The sequence below is a fragment of the Zeus faber genome, assembly GCF_960531495.2.
Source record: "Zeus faber genome assembly, chromosome: 1".
Classification (NCBI taxonomy): Eukaryota; Metazoa; Chordata; class Actinopteri; order Zeiformes; family Zeidae; genus Zeus; species Zeus faber.
Window position 1 is genome coordinate 49,711,843 of NC_137193.1, and position 22,768 is coordinate 49,734,610.

At 44.2% G+C, this 22,768-nt stretch overlaps 1 protein-coding gene across 4 annotated transcripts in view; it reads left to right on the forward strand.

Moving 5' to 3' along the window:
• The window catches only part of opa1 (OPA1 mitochondrial dynamin like GTPase), a 43,431-nt gene that overhangs the window by 17,658 nt on the left and 3,005 nt on the right, over positions 1-22,768 (forward strand). For all 4 annotated transcript variants that reach the window (XM_080004757.1, XM_080004759.1, XM_080004758.1 and 1 more), the window contains 11 exons: positions 722-786; positions 887-963; positions 2,027-2,192; positions 2,333-2,485; positions 2,859-2,967; positions 3,087-3,166; positions 3,433-3,573; positions 3,766-3,882; positions 4,019-4,112; positions 5,070-5,180; positions 22,284-22,357. In XM_080004757.1, the coding sequence (XP_079860883.1) occupies positions 722-786; positions 887-963; positions 2,027-2,192; positions 2,333-2,485; positions 2,859-2,967; positions 3,087-3,166; positions 3,433-3,573; positions 3,766-3,882; positions 4,019-4,112; positions 5,070-5,180; positions 22,284-22,348 (1,178 nt within the window). In that variant the 3' untranslated portion in view covers positions 22,349-22,357. The remainder of the gene's footprint in view (positions 1-721; positions 787-886; positions 964-2,026; positions 2,193-2,332; positions 2,486-2,858; positions 2,968-3,086; positions 3,167-3,432; positions 3,574-3,765; positions 3,883-4,018; positions 4,113-5,069; positions 5,181-22,283; positions 22,358-22,768) is intronic.

Consider the following 22,768-nt stretch of genomic DNA (forward strand, 5'->3'; position numbering starts at 1 on the left):
GTGTGTGTCAAGAAAAAAGCGAGCTGTTGATTAAGAGTGTGATCGGCGCCATCCCTACTGCTTCTAAGAGGCGACTTTAGAGTGTCTGTGCAAAGTCCTCACCCATTTTTATTAAAGGGTAGGCACCATTAGATGTCTGAAAGCTGCCTCTATATCAAACCAGGGTGAAACAAAGCACGCCCTGTCCCTGTGCGGTCAGTGCACGATGACCGTGTCATATTGGTGTTTAATGTGCCATAGCATCAGAGGTGAAAAGCAATAGGAGCGTAAAGATGATGAGTTCATCTAGATGTGATAATGTGCTCTATCAGAGATGAAGACCCTTGGAGCACAACAGGTCAATTCACATATATTTCTAGATTGGTGTGTCCTAACTGTATCGTCATAGAGTGAGTTACATGCAAACACATTCTAGTAAAGTGCAGAAGAGCATAAAACAAGGACTATAAAGAATGTGACTGTGTGCATAGCTATGTGGCCAAGTTTTCCTTTTGGTGACTGAACTTTATATCCTGAAAGGATAATTCTGTTATTTGTTAGAAATAAACCTTAAAGGGTTTGCCTCATGTCTGTAATCAAATGAGGTACAGCAGTTAGTTGTTAGTCACCTTTCACTGACCACTTAAAAACTTCACACTAAAACATTGGCTTTATTTCTTCAGATTTCAAGTTATTTTATGAACTGGGTGGTCATCTTAACTGTGCATTTTTATCTCTTCAGCATCTCGCTTCAACTTGGAGACTGAATGGAAAAACAACTACCCACGACTGAGAGAGCTGGACAGGGTGAGAATTACAACCAGAAATCACTGTAACAAGCTTTAAAAGGCTTAAGATGCTGCACGTGTGGGCGGATATGAAAACCTTTTATTTTGCCTCTTTGCAGAATGAGCTTTTTGAAAAGGCCAAGAATGAAATCTTGGACGAAGTCATTGGTTTAAGTCAAGTGACTGCAAAGCACTGGTAAGTTAAAATAAATATTGGCTGTTATTATTCAAGAATAACTTATTACACAAAGAATATTACATCATTACTTGATGGCCATTACTCGATGGCCATTAACAGTGTCAACGGCCATCGATATTGTCCCTAAATTGACATTTTGATCTTTTTAGAGATATTCTCGTCTCAAAGCAGCATCACCTTCACTAACAAACTTAGAGCCTTGTGCCTGAAGCCAATTAGAGCATGCACTTGAGACGCTCCTGCAATCCATCCACCGTGTGGAGGTTGTATTGCAAGCACGCTGCAAGTCTCTCTGTGCATAAGCGTGTAGTTATGAGGCTTCCCCGAGGGGAAGGCCTTGCTAAATGAGATGTATGCACAGTGTCCGTGCCTCTAGATCAATGTGCTGATGAATGGCCTGCGGAACGGGACAGGGGTGGCCCTGTTAGGCAACCCGCTAGCTCTTATTGGAGACGGAGCCTATCGACAGCCAAGAGCATCAGCCCAAACAAAAGGAGACGCCATATGAAATATGAGCATCGTTTATGATAAATGAGAGGGGCTTAACACTCAGCGCGCACTCCCCCTGGGTTTTTGGGAAAGGTTTTTTTCCTATTGTCACATTGTCGTGGTCAAATAGAGCAGGAGAGGTGGAGGCTGTTAATGGCTGGAAACCTATTGGAATCTGTAGTCAAGTGCAGCCGCGGTAGGAGTGGCTGTACACAGATGAAAGCAGTTCAATAGTCTGGAGGGATCCCTCGCTGCTCATTGTTTTCTGCCCCTAAGGATCACTTAATTGAACCAAGCAGCGTGTCTGAAAGCGTCCTTTCAGAAGGGTGAACACGGGGTTTTGTTTTGTGTTTTATTTTTAATTTCAAAATTTTTGGAATACAAATATCATCAACCATCCCACGCACCTGACAGACCAGAAAGCACTGTTGGGTAAACATGGATACTCCTGACTTAAGTACCGCTGGACTGAATATTCACAATGCCCCTTGGAGGAAATGTGTCGTTGTGTTCTCTTCCCTTACTGTTTTTTTTCTGAATTTGATGTGGTCTGACCTTTGACCCCCACTAGGGAGGCCATCCTTCAGAAGAAGCTCTGGGAGCGCGTGTCCACCCATGTGATTGAAAACATCTACCTACCAGCCGCGCAGACCATGAACTCCGGCACCTTCAACACCACGGTGGACATCAAGCTCAAACAGTGGACTGACAAGCAGCTGCCACACAAAGCGCTGGAGGTGAAGCTGGTTCATTCAGACACAGACCGACTGGCTTCACCGTCAAATATTTATGTCATTTTACCACTCGTGCTTGTTCCTCAGATTATTTTGATTACATGCCTTCCTGAATGTATCCTTTCGACCCCCACACAAATTAGGTTGCCTGGGAAACACTTCAAGAGGAGTTTGCCCGTTTCATGGCCGAGTACAAAGGTAAAGACCAGGACGACATTTTTGACAAGCTGAAGGAAGCCGTGAAGGACGAAAGCGTCAAGAGGCACAAGTGGAACGAGAGAGCGATGGACAGCCTGGTACGTTCAGCGCGCACCGTGCCGCTCTGTCTGTGGTACAGAGTAACACATTATTTTTATGACCCGCATTTTTTTTTGCATAGTATGATAGTACTTGTTAGTTAGTTAGTTAGTTATTCTTTAAAAGTGGGTTTATTGCAGGTTGCAAATTTGTGAAATAATCTGCATCAGTGTAAAACATTTATCTTGCATAGGACCTTGAATGTGGCTGGATAAGTAATACTTTGTGAGAAATTATGCTCTGTGTGTGTGTGTGTGTGTGTGTGTGTGTGTGTGTGTGTGTGTGTGTGTGTGTGTGTGTGTGTGTGTGTGTGTGTGTGTGTGTGTGTGTGTGTGTGTGTGTGTGTGTGTGTGTGTGTGTGTGTGTGTCAAGAGGGTGATCCAGCACAATGCCCTTGCAGACCGCTCTATTACAGACAAGCCGCAGTGGGACGCAGCCATCCAGTTCATGGAGGAAACCCTGCAGTCGCGTCTCAAAGACAGTACGTGCGACCTCAACACTGACTGAAGGTTTTATTCAAGACGTCAATTGGGAATGATTCTGGAAGGGCTTGTTGAACAAACAGATTTGCGGTTCTCTTGTCTGTTTTGCTCCTGCTAGCCGAGTCTGTAATTGACGACATGGTGGGTCCAGATTGGAAGCAGAGGTGGCTGTACTGGAAAAACCGAACCGCAGACCAGGTCAGAAGTCGCGCCCACTCAACAGTTTGAGTTAAACTGCCGACTGTGCTGCAACAGAACATTTCCCAAATACTTTTGTGATGCTAAGACAGCTTAACATCATTGTAGAATTGTAGGAAAAAGAGCCACAGAGGCAAGTGCAATGCAATATTTTTATTTATTTATTTATTTATTTATTTATTTATTTATTATTCCTGTGTGAAATATTGTTGCATTATTCTTTAATCCCATATCCCATAATGCTCTCATTTCCATCGACCTTCCAGCACATCCGCAATGAAACCAAAAACGAGCTGGAGCGTCTTCTGAAGCTCCATGACGAACACACGGCTTATCTGGCCAACGACGAGGTCACCACCGTACGAAAGAACCTGGAGTCTCGAGGGGTAGACATCGACCCAGTCCTGGTGAGATCACAACAGCTTTATTAGCGTTCATCAAACACAAATTATCTATGAATCACTTGGTATCGATTTTATGTAGAACACCAATGAAAAATGTCTCCTTAAGCACAAGAAATGAAATGAATGCATAAAAAAAAATATTTTTTTTAATATAATAGATCCACCAAATGAACTTTCTCGTCTCTGTCTGTTCAGATCAAGGACACGTGGCATCAGTTATACCGTCGTCACTTCCTCCAGAAGGCTCTGGTTCACTGTAACCTCTGCAAGAAGGGATTCTACTACTACCAGAGGCACTTTGTGGACGCTGAGGTGAGGCGGCGCAGGCGCCACGTTGTGTCTAATGCCTGTTCAACGCGTTTACACAATGGGAATGCATCACGTAAAAGATCAGCTACATGTACCTACATATCCTCCCCAAATATAAACACACACAATGTGTACACAGCTGGAGTGCAATGACGTGGTGCTGTTCTGGAGGATCCAGAGGATGCTGGGAATCACCGCCAATACTCTGAGGCAGCAGCTCACCAACAGGGAGGGTAATGTCAAGTTGAGACTACAAGATATGAGCCTGATTTTCCACTCACCGGCAGGTTTTTGGAGATCGGCGGGCAAAGCCCCTGGTCGGAAGCAAATGATAGCACGCTCCCGTGAGCAACGAGCGTGTGGTGTGAACTGCTCACAACGCGGTCCGACTGCTATCAAGCAGGTTTAATATCTGGTCGTGTTGGGCTTGACTCGGGAGTGACGCAACGAGCTACAGCCAATGAGAGCAGACATGGTGTGAGGGGGTGGGGAGGAGTCGAGAAGGAGAGGCAGAAGTGCAGCAGCCAGAAGCACACAATATACCTATTTGACTTTTCTTCTTTGGATTTTTAATATATTTCTCATATAAATTCTGCTTTTATTGTTTTTTTTACAGTGATCCAGAATCAAATAAATAATCCTGTCCCGTGCATGGCATCGCATCCTTTCCCATATCACTTATCGCGTTTTCGTGACAGAACGTAGTTTGGAGACGGGACAGACTCGTCTTGGATTCCCCCTGGTGAAAGATCTTGTATTATGTGACCCCCTGTTGCGATCAATCAAGGAGTGTGCAAACCATAAGGCTGCAAGGTTCCCCATCACAAGACAGAAAGTTGTGTAGTGTTAACAGTACATTGATCTGGCGACTTTGAAAGTCGTGTTGTGCCCATGGCATGAGGAGCAGGATCTGGTCTAACCTTATTCCTGTTGACCAGTTCAGTCATTCTCAACCTTTTCCACATAAAGGATTGTCATTTTGATAGGCAGTCAGCAACGGACCCCATTTGACAAGATTATGTCTATGGAACCCCAATCTGGGGAAAATTTTACTACATTCTCAAAGTGTGTGTGTGTATGTGTGTGTGTGTGTGTGTGTGTGTGTGTGTGTGTGTGTGTGTGTGTGTGTGTGTGTGTGTGTGTGTGTGTGTGTGTGTGTGTGTGTGTGTGTGTGTGTGTGTCCCCCTCAGTACGCCGTCTAGAGAAGAACGTGAAAGAAGTTCTGGAGGACTTTGGCGAAGACACAGAGAAGAAGATGCAACTCATCACAGGACGCAGAGTCCAGCTGGCTGAGGACCTCAGTGAGTCCAGGATGCATGCACACACACTCACCACGACTGATATACACACACAGCGGGGTTCCTACTTGTTGTTCACTGACTTTTACACACTCACACAATCACTCAATTTAACCTTGGTTACATTCGCTCACATTTCTGTTCCAGTAGGTGGCAGTGGAGCTTAAGTAAAGTTTATTCTTGGATATATCCTCTCCAGCCCAGCTTACACACAGGCTGATCTGCTAGGGCGATAATTTCAAGTTGGCTGAATATCTACAGCGAAGCCAACACCGCTTTTTGTCGTTTTAACAGAGCCATTCCCATGTTTTTTACTGTCAGCTTGTTTCTGCCATCAGGTTATTGGCTGTAAACAGCTCTGCGTTCAGTTTGATTCTGTTTTTTTTAGTTTTTTGTTTTTTTTCATATTCCATATTTCACCGGCTGTGTGAAAAAAGATTTAATCCGATACATTGAATCATTACCCTTTGTATTAAAATCTTATTGAATTGTGAGATACCCAACCCAAATGATTTCCATTGGAAGATGAACATTTTAACAGTTATTTCTTTCTTTTTTTTTTTGTATAAGAGCCGTCCCTTTCTCTTGCTCATACACACAGTTATACCTTTGGCATTATGTATAGTTAGCAGCCTTAATTTCCACTTAGCTTGGTGTGTGTGTGTGTGTGTGTGTGTGTGTGTGTGTGTGTGTGTGTGTGTGTGTGTGTGTGTGTGTGTGTGTGTGTGTGTGTGTGCGTGTGCACGCACACACTGGCTGTGCGCCTGCCACCTGCCTGTCAAGTCAAGCTGTCCGCCTGTTCACTGTTAACACAACTCTGCTGATTAAACACGACGCAATTTGCACAGCACCCACACGCCTGCACCACAAGCCCCGACTCGCTCAGGTTCTATTTCTATCTCTTCATCGCTCTATCGACCCTCCCCATCTCGTGCTTTCTCTCTCGCATGCTTGTTGCACCCTCCTCTTTTTCTGAGTATGTTCCTTTGTTTGTCTTTACAGTATATTGATCTCTTTTCTCACCCCTTCTTCCTGCCAGGCTGTCTTTCTGCTGCTGTGAAGTCTTACAAGCGAAGGTTTTAGCAGAGATGAACTGTCATGATGGTTAATTTTTCTGTCATAATTTCTGTCACTTGACTTTCTTTTACCATGGAGTTCACTGGCAGCGGCCATTTCACCCCCCAAAAAAACACACACACAAAACGTGTGTGTGTGTGTGTGTGTGTGTGTGTGTGTGTGTGTGTGTGTGTGTGTGTGTGTGTGTGTGTGTGTGTGTGTGTGTGTGTGTGTGTGTGTGTGTGTGTGTGTGTGTGTGTGTGTGTGTGTGTGTGTGTGTGTGATGAAGGTTTTTACAGCCTGAGTAAAAGCCCTACGTCCACCTCTTACACTTCCAAACCGAATCCTAAAGTAAATCACCGTGGAGACGAGCTGAGATAAGGTTCCATGAGTCATAGGATTTCTCGAACATCCAGGAAATTAGAAAATTTACTTGATTACGGAATTTCATACAATTTTGATTAACATTTTCCTCGCTGGATTTTAATTGTCTGGCTGCGATAAAAGTTTGTCTGCTTGTGCTATATTTAGGAAATTATTTTTAGTCAATGACTATCATTAGAAAATTATAAATGGAATTTATATTCTTTGTTAGGTTTGTATGTAAAGGGTCCATGCAAATATGAAACTAACAGTCTAAGTTATTTATTTAATTTACGTTGAGTAGAAATTACTGATCACCTGTTTCGTTCACTAAACGAGTATCAAAATTTCCCATTGAATGCCGCTGCGTCTTTCCAATATTCAAGGGGTCAACACCAACAGTATGGCAAATGTGTCCCCCAGCCCTAACTGTATGTTTGTAGGGGGACACCTTGTCTGCGCACATGCCTTCATGGGCTTTCTCCAAGTTGCGGGCCTGTCCCTGAGGGGTGGGCTGTCGTAGGTGCTAATTATTAGCTGTCCATTCCTGGAGGGTCCTAATATCAAGACTGGTGCTGCGAGTGTGAGGCGTGCTAAGCAGTTGTCCCATTAAAGCTAAGTGGTGACAGTGGTGCATTAGAGAGGCAACACAAGGGAGGCGTGCTGTCAGTCTCCTGTGAATACACACGCTGGCTTAAACGCCATTAATGTGCAAGCATAACAAATGCTGATTTCCATACACATGTGCACACACTAAAAAATGGATGTGGAGAAGCTGAAGGGAGCATGCTAGACACACACACACACGCACACACACACACTATCATACATGACAAGCTAATACTCTTGCACATGCACACACTGTCACTCAGGATGTGTTGGAGCTGGACACCTTTTAAAACCGTTGTGAAGTTGTGGCAGGACTGAATTTAGTGATGTTGATTCCGACGTTTGCCCGACAGATCTCGTTTCTCAGATTCTCTCGGCCTGCAGACACACAAGTGGTGAACGGCAACAAAATATTGTTCAGCCATGCAGAGGTCACACTTGTGAACACCTGCTTACAGAAAAGAACAGTGCCGCCCACTAGCTCCACCCCAAACACCTTCTTACTGTCTGTCTCTATCTCTCCTTCCCAACCCCACCTCTTTTACGCTTTGATGTTTGTTTGTTCTTGGTATGGGCTTAAGGCCTCATGTGCTAATGGGTTGCAGGTAAAAAAGGACCGAACAGGGATAAGCTGCTGGATCTCTGTGTTTAGTTAGATGGGCCGAGTCTTGGGTGTCGCCCCGTAAAAACACACACATACACAAAGGTGGCCTCCACACATGGCCGTCTTCTTCTACTGCAAGTTTGAACAGAAACAAATTCAAAGATGTAGCTTCGGTGATATTTATGCAATTGCTTTTCACCCATTCGGTACAAAATTCTACAGTCAGTCTGCAGACGGCATTCAGAATCTGCCACACGGCACATGCACAGTGGCAAATAGGGCTGAGTGATAGTCCTTATAATAGAGATATTGTGATACGAGACTAGATATCGTCTGGATTTCTGTTTATTGTAATATAGGTAAATGTTGTCTTTAAGGCTGCATTACAGTGAAGAAATTTAATTTTCTGAACTTTATAGACTGCTTGGTCGCAATATCCACATTAGTAATAATTGTTTCTGAAATATTTCTCTTTCTGTGTCAAATTATCGATATGGAGGTATGGATTAGGGTCAGACAGAGGGCAAAGTATGATAAGTATATGCTATATGATGCAGTGGTCAGATGGTGTTGGAGGGAGTCGGGTTCTTTGTTACAGCAGCTAATGGGAGATGAGAACACACACCCACACACACTGTCATTCTCTTATCCGCTTAACTCTTCTCCTTGCTTTCCGCACTGTCAGGAATGCCCAGGCCTGTCCAGCCTTGCAATCCCCATAAGGAAAGTCTATCCCAAACAAGCGTGACATTCCCACTTCCCACCATGGAAGACTCGTATCCGCGGTGGATGAGGGATGTGGGAACGTGTTTGGAATCTGTAAAGCGATCTGTCGGTGCAGACGCACACCTGCTGTGGTGCGGCAGTAGGAGATATAAAGGATGGTGTCGGATACCGCACATAAAGAACTCTGCTATGGGCCCATCTGCGTTCAGGCATTCACATGTCATTCTTCTCCAGTCTGACTAGTGGAGGCAGCAAGTGCATCCTCCTGTTGATCCCCGATGTGACATGCCACCAAATTGCTACGACATTCTGACAACAGATGTCATAAAATATTCCTCGCCATCCAAGTTGATCTCGAGTGCACCTGCATAGCCTTTGTTGTGATGGTTTGGACTCATTGAAGAACCTTCTCATGTCTACCAGACCTTACACCTGACTGTCTGCTCGTTGATTGGAAGCAGAGTGTTGATTGGAAACGTGCCGATCGCATTATTGATCACAGTGATTTCCACATCCCAAGGAGAAATTTTTTTTTTTTTTTTTTGTGTCCCCATTTTTTCATCTTGTTTAGTCAAGCATATAAATTCACATACTGTACTGCAGCACCGGCTATGTCAGTCAGTTGAAGAGAGAAGGATGTGGGTCATTAGCCGTCTGACACCGAGGTGTGTGTGTGTGTGTGTGTGTGTGTGTGTGTGTGTGTGTGTGTGTGTGTGTGTGTGTGTGTGTGTGTGTGTGTGTGTGTGTGTGTGTGTGTGTGTGTGTGTGTGTGTGTGTGTGTGTGTGTTTCTCTAAACGAGCAGTCCATACTGACTTGCTAGATTCGCCCCAAAGCGCATAACGAAAGCATTCCTTAAAGCAAAGTATGGCATTTTGCAGCAACAAAGTCCACAATCACATCCTATCTCAAATGGTTTCTTTTCGCAAACTTTCTTTGCTCTTTTTTTTTTCTTCTTTTTTTTTTTTTCTAACATTTAACTGCAAGTTTATCATCTGAAGCATGATTAGCATGTGAAATGAATGTGTTGGGCAAAAAGCACATGCCTGACATATTTGGATTATTGAACTATAAATTGAATTTGAGACCTTTTGAGGCTGTTGTTGAGATGACCACAGTAAGTTTTTAACCTGTCAGCGTCGACGTGTATACACTGGCATGAAGACCAACCTTGATGGAGTTGTGTATGTGTGTTTGTGAGCCAATCTGTTCGTGCTGTAGGAGACTGCATGTACTCATCAACGTGTCGTGCACTCGATACTCTTGATAATTGTATCGTTTGTTTTCCGAATGTCAAAATGTTTCTATGTTCGTGACTTGGCACGAGGAGCGTTTCTCCGTGCTTCGTTTCTAAATAGAGAAGTTTGATGCAAGACTCGCTGAGCTGGTTCGCTCATAAAGGAATATTTACAGTCCATCTTTGCGCAAGTTCAATTTTTGAACTTTTTGCCGTCCTCCACGATGGAATAAGCCGGATGTTACGTAGCAGATCAAGTGTGGTGCAGATATGGACAACAAGACACTAATAATAGTATTAAACATTACTCAAATTGTGATATATAATAACACACAAAATTATTTTGTTTAATATATTTTATTGGAGTCATCACGACAGCAACATATTGCTTGTTTTGTTTTGCCGTCGTTCCTCTCCCTAGCTCAGTTTTTTTTTTTGCCGTTCAGAAAGTGTCGTTATCTTGTTCCTGTCTACCGTGTTCATCTGAACATTAGTTGTTGAAAAACATTAAACATGGTTTTCTACGTGTAGCCATGTTTCTTGTTTGTCCTTCTTCTGGAAGCCTCTATCTACTGCTGCTACTACTACACTAGTACTTTGACTTACGAGTTTAATTCGTTCCGTGACAGAGCTCGTAATTCAATCTGCTCGTATAGCAAATCAATTTTCCCCATTGAAATTAATTGAAATGCCATTAATCCGTTGCAGCCCCCAAAAACGTGTTTTTAAATAAGAAAAATGTATTTAGAAATAACAAATATTGTAAAAAAACATAATATAATAACATAATAATAAAAGAAAATGTGTAGATCATTTTTTCCTTCTCCCAGATGATACCCTCAGTCACGCTATCTCCTCAAGCTGCTTCTCCGTCAACCACACCAACAGCAATTTCTCCATCTTTTCATGGACAGCGGTCCGCAGCTTAGACATTATTTTAACGCCTTTGGCTGGCGTAATACCCTTTATTGTCTCCTTCTGCTTCAGTATGGTACATATCGTAGATGTACTACGCTCGTACTGCCTCGCCAATTCCATCACACGCACACCTCGCTCATGTTATTCTGTGTTTTTTTTCTCCTTACTCCCTGCGCTCCACAAACACTCCTGTTGAAACAATAACAACAAGAAGACTGCAGATATCTTAGTTCTTATTGTTAAGAAAAAATGTTAATCAATTAAATTCTTATTAGCAATTCGTCGACAGTTGATTAATTGTTGCATCCTAAGTACTTGTACATGTCCACGTAGACTTGGGTTGTAGACTGGTACAGCTAATTCATCCTGTCGGTCTCTCTGACTCTGTCTATCGTCCCTTTCCCTGTCTGGAGATGTTTGTCAGTTAAACCAGAAAATGAGAACCGAGAAAGTGAGAACGTCAGGGCCGAAGTACTTTAGAGTTTGTGTGTGTGTGTGTGTGTGTGTGTGTGTGTGTGTGTGTGTGTGTGTGTGTGTGTGTGTGTGTGTGTGTGTGTGTGTGTGTGTGTGTGTGTGTGTGTGTGTGTGTGTGTGTGTGTGTGTGTGTTGGCGTGTGTGTGTCTAGGGGGGTGTTGGCGTGTGCCAGAGAAGCTCTACGGCAGGCTGCTGCAATGCTTGGTCCGGAGCCCAGTGTGAATGTGGAACCAAAGTACTCGGTGCAGTGTGCTTGGAGCTTAGGACGCCACCCCCATGATCACAACTGACATGTACCTCAATATCAATAAACTAGAAAATATATATATTTTTTTTCTAACTGTAATGAAGCGTATGCGTGCGTATGTGCGTGAGACTCCTCTCACGGTGTGAGAGGGTGCGTCGGCTCGGCGGCTCGACATTGGCAAATGACTGTGTAAACCCTGACTGTGAAGGCCCTTTTAGGCATCAAACGGCGGCACTCTACACATGTCACATGAATCGGCCTGATCTGAAAGAGGTGGCGGTTCCTGCCCTCTAGTTTTTGTCGACTGTTTTTCCAGCTTGTCAGATTGATGGAGAGTGCGTGTCTGTGCAGCTCGTGGGCCAAGAGTTGCGATGTGCAAAGTAGGCAACATCAATTTAGAAGACAACAAAACAAGCTCTACAAGGTGTAAGTTATAGTTTTTTAAATGCTCATGTTGATAAATTAGGGTGCAAAATCTTTTTCAAGTGTAAATTTTAATGTTTCAACAAAGACAATACTACTGCATGACTATTAGACACATCCCCCCAGTTCCTTCTTGGCAGCTCCCCTCCCCCCGTTTCTTGGCTTGTCAGATTGATGGAGAGCGCGTGCCTGTACAGTACACATGTGGTAACACACACACACACACACGCACGCACGCACGCACGCACGCTGTAGGTGCTTAGTGTCACATTATTACCTCAGCTCTTTTCTTCAGCACGCCACTGCCGCCGCCGCCTCCTCCTCCTCCTCCTCCTCCTCTCTTCCGGCGAGATTAAATCCTTAGTCACGGTAGAGAGGACATGTGAGCAACAGTGTGTGCGTGCGTGCACTACAGATGTGTGGAAGCAGAATACAATAGTGCTCTGGTTGTCTGGGCCTGTTCACTGGAATGCCCTCTCAGCCCTGCACTCCCTCCACCCCTCCACTGCCTTTCATCTTCTTCTTCTCGTTCTCCTCCTCCTCCTCTTCTTCTTTTTCTGCTTTCTGCTCTTCTCCCCACCCTCTCCTTCTTTGTCCCCCCCCCACCCCCTTTGAGCAGCTTCCTCCAGAGTGATTAGTGGGAGCACTTGGAGAGTCGCTGCTCCGCTGTAGGGAATGACGTACGATCGTGTGTGTGTGTGTGTGTGTGTGTGTGTGTGTGTGTGTGTGTGTGTGTGTGTGTGTGTGTGTGTGTGTGTGTGTGTGTGTGTGTGTGTGTGTGTGTGTGTGTGTGTGTGTGTGTGTGTGTGTGTGTGTGTGCCTGCACCTCTTCTAATATAAGACCCCTAAATCACACATCTCAGCTCTTATGACTGTGCTATTTTGCTTGTATTTCAATCCATCAATAATTACTTTATTAATTCAATACAATCATCATAATCGATAAATTAGCATCTAAAATCCACAGTTCTGTACATTTGCTACAATGCCTTTTGGATCGAATTCCACTTTTAACGACTAGCGGTCCATTTTTCGTTTCAACTTCTTCTCGTCTGCTCTCTCGTTGTCCCTCGCTACGTTTTTCCCGGTCCACATTTGAATATAATAAATGCGAGCTTACCCTGCAGTTCTGTAAACCTGGGTTTAGTATTGTTGGTGCTTTTGAGTCTACTTTACCCATGGCGGGGGAAACCTGAGTCCCTGATTCTGAGTCAAATGATCCATTTCCCTCTGGTAGCGCGGAGAAGACAAACACTGTGTTCCCAGTTTGTCCTAATGTAGCCGCCCCTTTGCACCCTTTCATCTGTCGCCAGGCCCTCATCCTGGCAAACGCTGCCTGACAGACTCCCCTCAGGAAATGACTCTCTTTCTTAACAAACTAGTTTTCTTCTATATTTGCTTACTCCTTCCATCGTGTCTTTCTTATTATTTTTCACACACAAACTCTTTATCTTCATTCCGTTGCTCTTGCTTTTCTGGTTTGTGTTGAACCGCTCTTCCTCGCTTTCTGCCGGATGATACATTTGTTATTGTTTATCCTAGGATCCACATCCACATACAAACTGAAAACACCAGGGGCCAGATTTACTAAAAGCCTTTTGCACCTCATTTCAGGTGCATTCTGAGGCTAGAAACATCCAGGCAATTCATGATCTAAAATCTGAATTTTAGACCTTAAAATGTCTTCAAAACTATTTTGACAGGTCTTAAAAATTGATTTAATTATGAAGTTCAGGGATACAATACTCGCTTTTCGGCGAATGTCGCTTTCTTTCACCTCAATTTGGGTGACTTGTGTGAATCGTCCAGATCCAAAGAGACGTTTTTTGTTTTTTGTTTTTTTGGTAGGGGTGCAACAGCCCATTTTAGCATTTTTATTTTTTTATTTATAATCCATCAGAGAATGACACGATCCGCGATCGATTAACTAGTGGATCCTTCTCTGGTACTACTTTAGAAGATGCAGACTCGGCTCTCCGGTTGGAAGTGCTCCAAAGCAACAAGTGATGCTGCGTTCACTGGAACTTGGAAAACTTTAATCCGTATTGGTTGGCAACCGCCACAAGTATATTTCAGACCTGTGGGACTCCTTATTTTTTTTTTGCCAATATGGATGTGAAATAGGACTTCAGTTGCATTCATAATGGTCTGAGCATCTGGGCTATTTGATCAATTTGGGTCAGCTTCTCTCCTACAGTGTCAGTCACCACCTCTGATGGTATTTAATTTCTCGTGTTTTCATACATTGCCACCAGTCATAAATAAACAGGAGCTTGTGTTGTTGATCCTTGTTTATCTTATCATCCCTGAGCTGGTGTGCAGCTGCTCTTCCATAGCACTGCCTCACTCACAAAAAAAAATTGTTTAGCTGAATTACGTACTTAGCACATTTAATGTGCTTAGCACGTAGTTCCATTCGCTTATTACATAATTTGTTGCTTCATAAGTTAGATGTTTAATTTAGATTGTCTACGCAAATTGCATCGAAAGGCAGACTTTCATGTACGTACATCGCGCCTTTCGTCTTTTGGTTTGCTTCTTGTTCTGAAGCTCAGGTTCTGTTTCATCATATACTGAAACATCATGTCTTTCCCTTGTGCTCTAGCCACCTCTTCCCCTCTCCTACCTCTCAGAGCCATAGCTGTCTGTGCTTATTTCAACACATTATGAAGCACTGCACACACACAAAGAAAAGACTTCTCATCCTTATGGTCCTAAAAGTATGATAATCTTTATCTCAGTAATACACACTCAGTAACACACACAGACAGAGAAACACAGAAATGTGGACTCTGACGAGCACTCAGCCACGCACACTCTCGCACACCTTATATTCCCCTAGCCAGCATGTAGTTGACAGGTGCTTGGCAACATGCTGGGTGATTTCCCCAGGAAGAGTATAAATCTTCAATCGCTCCCTCTATGTGAGCTAACTCATACCTTCGTAAGTGTAGACAGAAAGACTCGATGGACCAAGACTAAAGCGCCTCAAACGACAGAACACAATAGAACAACTAACAGGGTTGTGCGTCCCATTCCATGTGTAGTTCAAATGTCGACCATTGATGTAACACTGCCAGGGCTGGAGGGTTGATGAAATTACATATAAGATATTTTGATAATTACATGCCATTTCACATAATCAATATACACAAATCAGCTACAACATTAAAACCACTGACAGGTGAAGTGAATAACATGGATCATCTCGTTTCTATGGCACCTGTCAAGGGGTGGGATGTATTAGGCAACAAGGGAACAGTCAGTTCTTGAAGTTGATGTTTTGGAAGCAGGAAAACTGGGCAAGCGTAGGATCTGAGCGACTTTTACAAGGACCAAATTGTGATGGCGACAACTGGGTCAGAGCACCTCCAAAACGGCAGGTCTTGTGGGGTGTTCCTGGTATGCAGTGTTTAGTACTTACCGAATGTGGTCCAAAGAACCGATCAACCAGCAACAGGGTCATGGGTCCCCAAGGCTCATTGATGTGCATGGAGAGCGAAGGCTAGCCCATCTGGTCCGATCCCACAGAAGAGCTACTGTAGTACAAATTGCTGAAAAAGTTAATGCTGGCTATGATTGAAAGTTGTCAGAACACACAGTGCCTCGTAGCTTGCTGCGTATGCCTCAGACTGGTCAGAATGCCCATGCTGACCCCTGTCCACCGCCTAAAGCACCTACAATGAGCATGTGAGCGTCAGAACTGGACCATCAGGCAATGGAAGAAGGTGGCCTGGTCTGATCAATCACATTTTCTTTTCCATCATGTGGATGGCCGGGTGCGTATGGGTCGTTTACCTGGGGAAGAGATGGCACCAGGATGCACTATGGGAAGAAGGAAAGCTGGTGGAGGCAGTGTAATGCTCTGTGCAATGTTCTGCTGGGAAACCTTGGGTCCTGGCATTCATGTGAACGTTACTTGGACACGTACCACCTACCTAAACATTGTTGCAGGCCAAGTACACCCCTTCACGGCAACGGTATTCCCCGATGGCAGTGGCCTCTTTCAGCAGGATAATGCGCCCTCCCATACTGCATAACTGTTGAGGAATGGTTTGAGGAACATGACAAAGAGGTGTTGACTTGACCTCCAAATTCCGCAGATCTCAATCTGATCGAGCATCTGTGGGATGTGTTTGAACAACAAGCCCGATCGATGGAGACCCCACCTCGCAACAGATACCACAGGACACCTTCAGATGTCTTGTGGAGTCCATGCCTCAATGGGTCAGAGGTGTTTTGGTGGCATGAGAGGGAGCTACACAGTGAGGCAGATCGTTGTATATATCATGATATCTGCTTTGATATAGAAAATTTTATGCTATAGAATCCAACTGGGGTGAATGAGATGATAATGCTGATATGAAATAAGAGAGAATCCAGTTTTCACATACAAACAATTTGAAGTTGAATCACTCTCACTAAATTTTACTTAAATTGTTGACCGTATGATTATTTCTTCGTCGCAAATTTAGATTTTAGATTTCACTCCATGTGCAATGGCGCAAGTACATCAGCTAAATCTGCAGCAGAAGTCAGCCAACAATATTTGATCTGCGACAATTTGGCCGTGTCTCCAATGTAAATTGGTTGAGTATTCTGGTGAGATCGTTAATAGAGAGAACTTGAGGAGTATAAACAACAAGCTTAAACTGGTAGACATTTTTTATTTTTCCCCTCCAGCTTCAAAATCTTCCTTTACCCACGCTTATTTTGGGGAGGATGTCCAAAGGCCATTTAATCCACAACACATTCCAGCCACTGCTATGCTTTGTTTTGAATCAACATTCTTTCATGTTTCTGTATATAATTATTGGACGCTGCAATTTAAACGTCTAGCTGTGGACAACAAAGGCTTCAGTTTTCAATTAGATTGTGACCAGTATTGTAAGAATTGAGGGTTGATTATTTTGAGATAGCATAGCTCATTTGCAACAGTCATCAAGGTAGCACTTTATCTCCCTATAAGTAAGACTTAGTCCTCACCATGAGTGGGTAACAACGTTTCTTGCTCATGCCAACTCCCGGTTACAATGTAGAAAATAAGACAAATAAACATGGATGTCTTGGACGTGATGACAGAAGGGATGACATGAAAATGATGTGCAGAATGTGGACCCATCCTTTGTTCCCCCGGGGAGAGAGAAGGAGACGGTGAGTGTGGGAAACTAGTATAGAGAATGAAGTGTGTGATGGAGGGAGAACCTCTGTGAGGCTTCCGTCCATCTGTTTCCAGCACAGCAGGAGCCCTAGAGACCTGCTCTCACTGAATCTGCTGTCACTCACACAGACAACGTGCACAGACACACACACATTAAAAAAAAAAAAAAAAAAACACATACACACAGCTGTGATAAGGCGCTGGAAGGGATGAGGTAATGCGAAAAACATACATGGTCTCCTTCTATGTGCTGGAATAAAAATGGTGAAGATTTTTCTAATGACTTTGTCCTGTGATGCTGTGCTGCCCTAGTTGGCAACCTCAACCAGGCTGAACGCAAAGTCCTTGCCTTATTATGGTGAAAGTCAATTTTATCCTAAAGATTTGTCCTAACAAGTATAAACTTTAGACATTCGAAAAGAAGATAAGATTAAATGATTTCTTCTTGTCTGGATTTTATATTAACTTTGAAAACTCTTGTAACCCAGTCAATTTTAAGCCGATAAAGCTCAAGGAATGTATGGCGTGTTTGTGTTTCAGTTTGTGCACTAATGACAATTTTGTAGAATTATATGTGACGACTTTACTAGTACTGTAGGTGTAATTGTAAGTTAAGTTCTGTCTGTGTGTTCAGTTATCACCTGCTACCATTGCGTAAAAGTGAACATGATTCTGTCCATGAATCAGTTTTCAAGATAAAACCTTTTGGGTCTGTGTGCTTCAGTTGTAGTCAAGTGAAGTCCCACACACCTGTGGCTGAGGCTGTAAATGGAAGTTTCTCGTATGGATTATGATAGGATCTCATCTGAAACCTCACACGTCAGCTCCATATCCCCAGACCCATGTGGCCACTCGTGATTGACCACCACTTAGGCCAAGCACAGGCTTCCATTGGAGTGGAAAAGGTGAGCCTCAGAAAACCTCAAACGGCTGACTCGCTGTGATTTACATTCCAAGTCACAAAGACAGTTCTCCTGAATTTACAATAAATATAAGTGTGGCTTCACTTATGGGGCCAGCTAAGACACTAGTGACCAGTTATGACCACCCTTGTTTTTTCCTTTGAAAAAAATAATAATCTCTGAGAGTTTTATACCAAGCCCTTTCTTCTATACTTAATTTAACCATTTAGCCATTTAACAAAATCACCAGTGAATTTTACAGCTGCAAAGCAAAAACTACTTAAAGTAAGACATTTTACAGTAGTTTACTGACAGCATTTTTATTGACTGCTGCCTCAACTTAATTCTTTACAAACCCCTCTGCCCAAAGCTGTGGATTTCTGTCTACGGCCCTCCCATGTGTTCCTCAAACCACAACAAAACTTGTCACCTTTTGCATTAAAATAAATCACTTACTGTTCTTCACAAAAAGATTCTCCAACTGACCCCTGGGTTTTCAGCCTCTTCAGACCCTTGTGTCTACCCTCCTCTGCTCCCTTTCAGGCATCTGCTTTCTAAATAAGAGCCCCGTGCTCTAGGGCTGATTCATGGTTCTGTCACGAAAAAGCCGCTAGGCCGTCGACATCTCTGCTCAGGCTGTATCCGCCTCCCATGGACCTGACGTTTACAGCATGACAATACAGAGCTAGTGACAAATCAAGCCACATGACTGAGCAGGGAGTTCTTCTGTTTGTTACATTAAGAGATAGGTTTTCAAAGACGCGTCTAACTGGTCGTCATCTCCACCTATGCCGTGGCCTCGGCAGCGCAAAGATATGAGTTTCTCTTTAAACGATGACTGGTTGGGACGAGGGGTCCTTAGCTCCCTTCGTACACCCGACCCATCCCCAGTGACCAGTCTGTGAACTCCGGTCTTCTTGTCACTAGATGATTTCAGAGCAGCCTGCATAACGGAGCCTTGACCTTAGCTGTGAACGTGGACCGCTGAAATGTTTCCGTTGCCACTTTTTCATTACTCACTACCCCTCTTCCACATCCGTTCCAGAGGAGTGGCTCCACTGGGCCTTTTTCTCTACCTCAGAGTCGTAGGGCCTCTCTCATCTCCCTTTCTTCACTTGTGTGTTTGGTTGCTTGCCCCAACAGGAATCTGGCAGTTTCACATTCTAACTGCAGGTCAATTAAAGGCTATTTGGCCGGGCCCTCCTTCTGTCGGCATGGTGACCAGAGCAGACTTGGGGATTCTGCAGAGTGGGAGTAAGTGAGATATCATTTAATGTGGAGATCAGCCGAGGGAAGGCCCCTGAAAGAGAGGATTGGTTGGAGGGTTATGGGGGGGTCCCCTCTCCCTCTCTGTCTCTGAATGGATGAGAGTCCCTTGGCCCTCTGCCCCCCCCACCCCACCTTCAAGATGGGCCTCTGGGATAGAGGCCAGAGGATTATGGGAATATTCATGACCAGATAAAGGGGTGGGTATTTGAATGGCCGTGTTTCGGGCTCATCTCTTAGGTAAACAGGGTCCTAAATGGGGTTTTAGATCCCTTCTCCCACAGCTCTGTGTGGAATGGGCAATGGTGACTCTGTCCACTTTTGTTGCATTTCCGTGGGTGCCTGAAAAGAAAGCCTTGTTGTGGCCTTTTCTTTCCCTTGCTGCTGTCTTTTGGAAACAAACAGATGGTGCTGGGGGGAAATAAATATATTTTTCTCACAGTTTCTATCCCCAGAATATTGGCTTTTCCGAAGGCTGCTATTCACAGTCACCCAGTGCTCCCTCGTCCTTTGAAAGCTATTGAAGGCTCATTTTAATGTGATTAAGAGTCCTGCAATAAGGGAACGGTTAATAGTAGTTGTAAGTCACCCTGATATATGCAGTCTTATCTCTTAAATTCTATCTAAATAATCTCTAAAAATAAATGCATTTAATAAATAGAAAATCAAAGACTTAAAAATGGCTCCTGATTGTTTTACTTGAATCGTGCCATGAGCCAAACCAAGAAAAAAAATCTATATATATATTATCAAGCATTATTTAACATGGCCGCTTTCCACTGAAATATCTGAGTTTAATGTTTGTCGGGTGCGAGAGATTCTCCATTAACTTTTCCACCAGTTCAGGCCCTCAACAGCAAACTGTCAGCCTTATAATTAGCGGGCCTGTTTGTGATCCTCCAGGCAACCACTTTCTGCATTGAACTAGTAATGAACTTGGCACCTCTCTCCCTGCCAGTCAGCACCATTCTTAATGGAGGCATCGCAGCTCTGTACGGTAGCCTGCCTTATCACAAGCCACATCTTAACCTGGTTAGGCTTTGATGGTGTAGCCAGGGGCTTTCGAGGTTTCTGTGGTGTGACAGTCAGCCCCCTCCTTCCCTCTCACCCCCAGCCCCCACGCTCAACCCCTCGTTCCTGAGGTCAGACAGATGTGGGTAATACGGCTCTGATTGGCCCGGATTGAGTGATGTTGGCCTGCGGTTGGGGATTTCCACCCACATGGATGAACTTTGTCAGATTCTTTTGAGCCGTGCCCTGCCCAAGGAACTAGTGTGGCGTGGGATGCTGTGACATTACTTGCCTTGGTGTAGGGTACTGTGTGGTAATGTGTGTTGGAAATGTAGAGGGCAGGTTTAGATTTCAACCTCACACCTGCTGCAATGGTGTGTCGGTGTCCCTCCCCCACTAACGACTCGATTAGTTGTTGTAATCTCCTTCCACTTCCCGGCCTCCTGCCATTGTGCGTCAATGTGTTAGACTATCAAAGGTAGGGGAATATCTTTTTGCCAACTGACGGTGGAGATTGTCTTAATATTTGTGAATGGAAGAAGGTGAGAGGCGGAGGCAGAAAAGCAATAGGCAGCAGATGACCACGTAATTCTTACAAGAACAGGTTTTCTGTTTTCTGCACTAACTGTAAATGTCTAATATAAAGACCTGCCGTTCTATCTGTGTGAGTGTCTGTTTGTCATGAAAGTAGTGCGTGCGTGCGTGCGCTTGTGCGTGTGTGTGTGTTCCCCCCTGAAAGGCTGCCATGCCTTTCATATGTCAGGAAAAGGATACGTCTGCAGCCGTGCTCCATCAAAGGAGTCGCGCACGAGCCCCTCATCTACCAGATCTAGTTACACTCTGAAGCGCACACACTGCTCTCACCTTTGGGCCAACCCAAAATGGACACTTAGGGCACTGTTTCTCTGAAGGTCTTAACCGCTAAGATTTATCACTGCTTTGAAAATGAAAACTCCAAACAAGTGCTTTTGATATCAGCATTTTCATGGGCCTGTGCCGCTGGAAAATAATCGTCAATGGGTCGCCTTTGCATCTCGTGTGGCCGATTGATCAAGCGGGAACCGTGCTACGTTCTTCTTTTGGACTTTGTGTTTGAGTTTGTGCTTGGTGGAGATCTGGAGAGATTAGCCGGGGGGTTGAAGGAAGAGCAGCGTGAGCCAAACTTGCTGGTGCGGCTGGCACGGCGATCCAAGGCTTCCTTTTTTCCCCCTTGAAATCCTGTCGCCTAGACATCTTTCCAGCACTGTTTAATCAGTGATTAAGACGGCTTCAGACAGCCCTCGTGTGACAGTACATGTTGTGTGAAACGATCGCTCCTTTTAGAGACAGTGTCCGGACAATAGGAGCCCAGTAAAGAAAAGCAGTTTTCTTTTCCGATAGATTTCCTCCTTTCATGTGGAATGTTGTTGTTATGGTATGTCCCTCCTTCCATCAGCCTTGTGCCTTAAAGGGACGTTCCATGTTGTGCTGGGGGGGCGGGCGGTTACGGAGCTTTGATGTGGTCTGTGATCAAACTGGAAAGGGATTCAGACTCCTCATCAGATGTAGTGTGAAGAGTTCCTGCCTTGAGGTTTGCCTGTCATTGTCAGGGACCATCTGCTGTAACTGTGGGGGAAAATGGTATTTCAAGCAGGAAGAAGCACAATAACACTGAATAACATGTTATTCAGTGCTATGAACATAACGGTTATCCAGTGTTGGTTTTAGAGCTTCTCTTCAAGAACAAACTGGCTTGTCTCCTCCTATATCGTCTGCACTGGTGAGACGTTGATACAACCGCACATGGTCTTACGAATGGAAGTACAACAAACCAACAAGGGTGCATGTTAAACAATGTTTTGGAAAAAGTTGTCTCACAGCATTTTGTAGGAGCCAAGGGACATTTGAAAGTGGCTAAAAACAAGGATGAGACCAAAAGACAGGCATCACAAAATATGCCGAAAAATTTACATCCATTCAAACTGTCCATGCATACATATTACCTTATCTACATCTCTCAACTATTTTCAATATCATTTCTTTTCTCCTAGGTGAATACAATGGGAAATGTGAACACATATCTGACATTCACTGACTTGACTAAGCAAGACTGTTTTTGCCCCCCTGTGCAGAGAAAGTGCGTGAGATCCAGGAGAAACTTGAAGCCTTCATTGAAGCTCTTCACAAGGAGAAATAGGAGTACCAGGTATTTGTTTCAGTAAATCTCCTTCCTTATCAGTTTCTTCATACTGAGTCTATCAGAGATGACAATAAACCCTTGGTAATCATATACTAAAGCCGCCTTTACGCACAATTGACAACAAATGAGCGGAAGTCTTACTCGTTTCTTTTTCTTTCCGCCGGCGTACACGCGCTGCAAAGCGACAGGCTGCAATGCATTTGAAACAGAGCTCGGCTTCGGCCAGCTACGAGGGGCAGAGCGATGACCGGTGACAAGCTCACGACATCAAGCCGACATGGAAAGTTGAGCAGATTTCAACTTAATGCAAATGAGCAGCACCGGGCGACAATCAAATGTCAATAGGAGAGAAGATACGCTCTCAATGGTGCTGAGCTTTGGAAGTGGACGCTTGGACCACTGTGTGTTGTTCATGAT